This window comes from Morone saxatilis, unplaced genomic scaffold (genome assembly GCF_004916995.1).
Source record: "Morone saxatilis isolate NCDOM2014 unplaced genomic scaffold, NCSU_SB_2.0 Contig10, whole genome shotgun sequence".
Classification (NCBI taxonomy): domain Eukaryota; kingdom Metazoa; phylum Chordata; class Actinopteri; family Moronidae; genus Morone; species Morone saxatilis.
In genome coordinates, this window is record NW_023339652.1 from 15,717,862 (window position 1) to 15,724,616 (window position 6,755).

Here is a 6,755-nt window from a genome sequence, read left to right on the forward strand (position 1 = left end):
ATTTTCTAATGAATTGTTTGAAAGGAAAATGGTGTTACAGGGAAATTAGAGGGTAATTGGTCATTTCTGACATCTCTTTTAATGGCAAATAAAAACTTTTATTGGCACTTACAAAGATAGAAGTTGTACATTGCTTTATCAGTTCTTAGTACAATGTTAATTTCTTGCCCCAGTCTCTAATGACTTTGTTTTTCCATTAAGGTTCTGTAGCAGATGGCTCATCAGCTGCTTTCTCCTGTCCAAAGTGCTCCTTCCACCATTCAGAAGAAGCACAGGTCCAGCAGCACATTGACAAGGTGCACTCTGTTGAGGCTGAGGATGACAAGCTGTCCCTTCAGCCCCTCGCAGATGAGGAGGGACGTTTTAGCTGTCCAGACTGTGAGAAGAGCTTCAAGTTCCAGTCCTTACTAAAAGCCCACCAACGCATCCACACAGGTGAGCAGCCCTTCCTGTGTTCTCAGTGCGGGCGGCGGTTCTCCTTCAAACAGTCACTGGAGCGGCACAAGCAGACGCACAAGTCCGGGCGCAAGTACGAGTGCCTGATCTGCGGGGAGTTCTTCAAGTCCCTGGTGGCTCAGAGGGAGCACAAGAGCACCCACATGGAGAACGGCGAATACCTGTGTTCGGAGTGCGGCCGAGCGTTTGCCTGGAAGTCGGCACTGGTGAGACACCTGAAGACCCACAGCGAGGACGCTGACAAGGTGGAGCGTTCCTACAAATGCCCTCGCTGTGACCTGGGCTTCAGCTGTGCCAGCTACCTCAACAGGCACCTGCAGACTCACCAAGAAGAGAGAGTGCACACCTGCAACTGCGGAAAGAGCTTCGCCTACCGGGCAGCTCTCACCGCACATCAACGCATCCACCAAAAGGAGCGGCCGCACATATGTACGCAGTGCGGGAAGGGATTCCTCTACAAGGGGGGTTTGCTGAGCCACATGAAGATCCACTCGGAGGAAATGCCCTTCATGTGCTCCTTCTGCGGTAAGAGCTTCAAGAGGGAACGTAACATGAAGAAGCACGAGCGGTGCCACACCAGGGAAAACGTTTTCAGCTGCTCGCAGTGCGACAAGAGTTTTGTTTACAAGGCGACTTTGACCAGACACGAGCTGACTCATTCAGGCGAGAGGCCGTACCTCTGCTCCGACTGCGGGAAGGGATTCTTTTCCCACGCTGAGCTTCTGAAGCACGAGCGTTTCCACACGGGCCACAAGCCCTTCCAGTGCCCCCACTGTGGCAAGAAGTTCACTCAGTCTTGCTACTTGACCATCCATCTGCGCTACCACACCGGAGTCCGGCCGTACTCCTGCGTCGACTGCGACAAGAGCTTCCTCAGCGCCAACCGCCTGAAACGACACCAGCGGACACATTCGGGGGAAAAACCTTACCTGTGTGGGGAATGTGGGAAGGGATTCAGGCAGTCATATAACCTGAAAATGCATCAACGAACACATATCATAAAGTTAACATAGTCAAGACTTGAACCTACTAACTAGATTAATATTTTGGAAATTTAAATGGTCTTAGATTATAGACTAGTTTAGACTGGAACAGCTACTGTAAATTAATTATTGTGACTATCTCCTATGCAACTGCAGTGAACTGCATCTAGTATAGACACTTGTTCTAGCAAGAACAGGTTAATTTTTCCATTATACTGAATGCATTTGCTTTCCAGGTTGTTTTGATTAAAGCACACTGAGCAGAGGAATTGTGTTTTTCAGAACTTGTGGTGTGACTTCTTTCCTTATCATCTTGGCTCAATATCTTAAAATAATTAACAGACGAAGCTTTTACATAAATTCAGTCTTTATTGTGGGCATGTTTTATAACAGAAAATTTTTACACTGGGTTGGAAAAGAGGCTTAAAACATTTTTGTGCTAGAACAGGTTACATTTTCTTTTGACAGCAGTGGTTCAATTTCAAACAGTAAGACAAAAGACATTACTGCAGATTCTGTGACATGGAGGCTTGTGTCTCAGATACACAGTAGTACAGTCAGGAGCCACGGGTCATTGTTGAAAATCAGCTTAGACATATTTGAGTATTTAGTGTTGCGTTTTTACAGCATTTTCAATTACATGAAGAGGACAAATGGTTATTGTGGAATCATTTTATGAAAGTTTCATGTGAAAACTGAAAAAGATAGACAACTAAGCTACTGCTGTACCTACTGAAAAGAGTGAGTTAGGGCAGCAGTTCTCCCATGAGTAAGGTCAACAAATGTAAGACTTCCTGCCCAAGTAGGCAATGCCTGACTCCTTACAGAGCACATACTGGCATACAGGATAGTTTCAGCCAAGTTGGAACGGAAGTACTGAAGTAACAGTGAAGGCTAGGCAAAGCAGTAGCCCTGCTGACCAGACTGACCTACACAGCTATGTGCAGAGTTATGGGGCAGTGGTCGCTTCCCAACGCCTTGTTGCGGATCTTGCTGTCGCACAGGCCTGGCAGCAGACTGGACGACAGCACAAAGTAATCAAGCCTCCAGCCCACGTTCTTTCCGCGGGCGTTCATCATGTAGGTCCAGAAGGAGTAGGCGTTGGTCTGCTCGGGGTAGAGTTCGCGGAAGCTGTCGACGAAACCGGCCTCCAGCAGCTTGCTGAAGCCCTCACGCTCCTCGGGGGTGAAGCCTGCGTTTTTCTTGTTCCCCTTGGGGTTCTTCAGGTCGATCTCCTGGTGTGCGACATTAAGGTCGCCGCACAGCACCAGTGGCTTCTGCATATCCAGCTCGCTCAGATACGCCTGGAAGTCCACGTCCCAGGTTTTGCGGTAATCTAGGCGCACAAGGCCTCTGCCGGAGTTTGGCACATAGGCGGTCACCAGGTAGAAATTGGGGAACTCGGCAGTGATGACGCGACCCTCCTTGTCGTGCTCTTCTTTGCCTGGAAAGAACGGTTAACAATGGAATGCAATTACTTCAGCTGCATTCTGGTTTAAATTTGACATTTTGAGATACATGTACATTTGGTTTTTTTTGATGATGGTCATCTGTACAGTGAATATGAAGATACAACCAGGACACAATTAGCATAAAGAAACAGAAACTAGCCTGGCTCTCTCCAAAAATGACAAGACTACTGAATGAGGTCTGCTCTCACTCACCAATGCCATAGGTGACTTTGATGGGTTCCGTCTTGCAGAGCATGGCCACGCCACTGTAACCCTCCTTTTCATCTGACACAGCCCAGTACTTGTGAGGGTACTCGGGCATTGAGGTGATGTCAGCGGGGAGGGCTTTCTCTGAACACTTTGTCTCCTGCAGGCACAAAACATCTGGAGCCTCCTCACGCACCCACTGGGAGAACCAACACAAGCGCCATCCATTAAAACCGGTCTCACAACTTTAACTTGGCAAACAATTTATGTTGCTTTAGTTTCTCTAGTTCACTGCAAACTCACATCCAGGCCCTTCTTTTTCACCCAGGCCCTCAGCCCGTCCACGTTCCAGGAGGTGATCTTCATGTTGGCGTTGCGGCCATCTTTGCTGGTCATTTTGTCAGGAGGATCCTCGTACAGTATTGGGGCCTCTGGTTCCTTGGACTTCTTTGCTTTCTTTGCAGAAGCTGTGAGGTGAAAGGAAAGATAGAAGGTAGGCAGGTCACAGGTTTTAGTTTGAAGATCTATTCAGAAGTTGTCTGTGGAGAACAGTATGTGTTTGAATGTGCACTTATGCATGCTGTAGTACCAGAGCCCGAGTCATTTTCCCCGTCTGCAGCCGCCTCCTCTGCTTTCTTTCCTCTCTTCATACTTGAACCCGCTCGGACTGCAAACAAACCTCGCAGACACACAACACGCACACACAACAACACACGCGCCGCTGGAAAAACAGAAGAGGAATTTAAGTGATGGGTTCGTCTGAAAGTTAAGTTTCAAACTTTACAGCAATATGCAAGACTTTCACTGTGGTTCAACTGGAGAATCTGCAGGTTGTTACTGTAGTGCTGAAGCAATGGTCGATTAATCAATGACTCATTCAATAAGAAATGTATCAAAATTGTTCCTTGTCAAGGGGAAAGGATATTTGCCGTTTCCAGCTTGTTGCTTATTCAGTTTTTTTATCAGTTTTAAAAGAATTCATGTTGGGTTTTTCACTGTTGGTCAAAACAAGCAGTTTGAAGAGGTCACCTAGGTTTTCTGCTCAATTGTGACTGACATTTTTTTTTTTTTTATCTGTCCAACAACGATAAATCCTCCCAATAGTCTTTATTTTACATGAACACATACATTAACACAGAGCACATGCTGGACTGGGATCCCAGAAATGTTATTTAATAAGTGTGTGGCTATTCTGGAGTCCAAAAACAAAACTTGACACTGCTTTCTGTCGGGCTGAGTACGACCACAGACAACATCTGTACGGTTATACTGACAATTCAGTCATTTCCTCCAGTTGTATGTTCTATAACGTTCACAAAGAGCAACTTGTGTATCTTAAAGCAGGCAAGTCTTAAAACTAACCCTCATGGACTCATATCAGCAGCAATATCGGCCCAGCGGATGCAGGCTGGGTGCTTGAATTATCCTCGGGATAAATAAAGTATCTATCTAGGCTGAGCACCTGCCGATCCTCGAGTTACAAAATACCAGTTTCATAACTGCGTTTGTTCACCGTCGGTTCTGCTCAGCACAGTTCAGAAGTTAAATGGCTATTAGAAGGATTAAATAAATCCCCTGACAAAGGGGGAAGCGCGATGCACGTTTATTTTGATGTTTGTAGTATAGCCCAGCACACTAAATGTAAAATACGGATTAATGTGTGCCCCCATTACCAGCACCCGTGAATAAGACATAAAACCAGCAGCAGAAGCTACTGAGTGGTTTTGACGCGTTACTCGACAGGTTTAAAGGAAAGCTATGCTAACGCTAGCTCCTGTTCTCCGTGACAAAGAGAGCAGAGCAGCAGCGGACGGCCTGCACTCACAATGAACGGAGCACAGCCCGCCGGCTGCTAATCAGCTTCCGTTCCCGCTCATTGGATTCATCAATAAATGCAAATACTGACCAACGCCACGTTATTTCAACCAGTTACACGTTTCAGGAAAAAGAGCATGCAAATGATCTTACTTGCACTTTCACAACAGGATGCAAAGACCAGTGTGTGCTGCTTCACAGTCACTCCCCCAAACACACTCACACACACACACTCACAAAGCACAGCCCAGATTTCTGACCACGTGCTTGCTATACTCACTTACTGCCTAAACACGTGCCTGATTAAAAACAATAAATAAAAAAACTCTGCCTTTTTATTTTCTATGTTTTAATGGATTAAAACACACAGTGCTAGCTGCTGTACCGCATATGTCATTATCCTAACGACCTGGTGGAGTGTAACACTATTTAACCACAGCTTTTTGGTGAGGCTAACTGTACGGCTGTCACTGTTTGGGACCCCCAGCTTCATGGAGGAATTAGGCTGCAGAAGTTAGTCGAGGAAGTTAAAGTATTAGTTTACAAGTTTAACCAGCAGGAATTTGGATTAATGTGATCTACCGAGAGAAGGAGAACGTTAGGTATGTCTATTTTGTTATTCAATGCAGTGTTAATATAAGCTAGTTTTACACAGACTGAGGGTAAAGGCTGTCACTGCTAGCATGGCAGCTACACTGCTGCAGGAGGCTTTGTTTTGGTTGAACTAAAAATGATCTTTAAATCACACAGGGATCTTTAAATTCAAGTCTCTTTAAAAGGTGGACACATTAGAACTTTAACAGACCCAAATGAATTGTGAGATAAGAAGACACATTAAAGAAACAAATCAAAAAATGATATTTATTTCATTAAATTATTATTGGCAGTGACACAGATGTTCTGTCGGTTCTTCTGAACTGGTCCAGTGTGCCCCCCTTTGGTGAGAAGGTCTGGAGTGGCAGAGAGCTGGGCTGCTGCTCAGTTCTCCTCCAGTTTTTCCCTGTTTGTTGAAGAATGACCTGTATAAGGAGAATTTGTTCTAGTAAAAAGTATAAAGCAGCAACACTCACAAACAGTTTGAAAATCAGAGATCCATTTCATGTAACACACATTACTGACACCCCCTGCACGGGTCAAATCCTCCAGCACTAACCCAGCCCCTGCCCCACAAAGTGCAGTTTCTTTAAGTCCAGACCAACACCAGTTAAGGTCTCTCACACACTCTGGGCACAATGAACAATGTGTGCTCCACACGTAAAACTAACAGACCATAGACAGTAATATAAATAGTTGATTCTAAAGCAGATCCAAAGATATTTTATGGCAAACTACAGAAACAATAAATGTCAGCTGTTGGTGTGTTGCTATAAAATGGTGTGCCTGCGTCTGTCAGCTCCACGTCTACCCTTCACCTTTATTCTTCCTCTCCAGATGTTTATCAGATAATTAGTCGTTCCAATCTCTGTAATATTAGTAGTAAAATCTAAACTCCAAGTTGTAATCCCTGTGATAAAGGCAAATGAATAAAAAAAAAAAAAAAACGAACCCAGGTCTGTTTATTGCCATTAGAGGACCTACCTGCACTCCTTTAGGCTTTCCACTGAGGTCCACTCGCCTCCTCTTCCTCTCTGGAGAGCGGCTGGCTGACGTTCTGCATAAAGATGGAAATTTGTTATAATTGCAGAATCTTCACACCAGTACAGTAAATCATCAATACAGTGAAGTCATATAGCACTTACCCTTTGATACCAGTTGGATCAACAACCTCCCGTTTCCTTTTGTAGGATGAGGTTTTTTGGACCTCAGAGCCTTTTATCAGAGTCCGCTTGACTCTGGTGGACTC

At 45.2% G+C, this 6,755-nt stretch overlaps 3 protein-coding genes across 4 annotated transcripts in view; 2 read left to right on the forward strand and 1 right to left on the reverse strand.

The window, feature by feature from the left end:
• LOC118340593 (zinc finger protein 17-like) overlaps positions 1-1,720 on the forward strand; it is a 7,565-nt gene extending 5,845 nt beyond the window's left edge. For both annotated transcript variants that reach the window (XM_035678665.1, XM_035678657.1), the window contains exon 9: positions 202-1,720. In XM_035678665.1, the coding sequence (XP_035534558.1) occupies positions 202-1,469 (1,268 nt within the window). In that variant the 3' untranslated portion in view covers positions 1,470-1,720. The remainder of the gene's footprint in view (positions 1-201) is intronic.
• Positions 1,721-1,788: 68 nt separating this feature from the next.
• apex1 (APEX nuclease (multifunctional DNA repair enzyme) 1) lies at positions 1,789-5,157 on the reverse strand. Its single transcript, XM_035678818.1, has 5 exons — positions 5,066-5,157; positions 3,687-3,818; positions 3,401-3,564; positions 3,104-3,296; positions 1,789-2,883 (listed from the first exon to the last, which is right to left on the reverse strand). The coding sequence occupies exons 2-5, from the start codon at positions 3,745-3,747 to the stop codon at positions 2,369-2,371; spliced, it is 933 nt and encodes a 310-aa protein (XP_035534711.1). The 5' UTR covers positions 3,748-3,818; positions 5,066-5,157; the 3' UTR covers positions 1,789-2,368.
• Positions 5,158-6,144: 987 nt separating this feature from the next.
• Positions 6,145-6,755, forward strand: part of osgep (O-sialoglycoprotein endopeptidase) — an 8,352-nt gene continuing 7,741 nt past the window's right edge. The window contains 1 exon segment of the mRNA XM_035681133.1: positions 6,145-6,166. Within this exon segment, the coding sequence (XP_035537026.1) occupies positions 6,145-6,166 (22 nt within the window).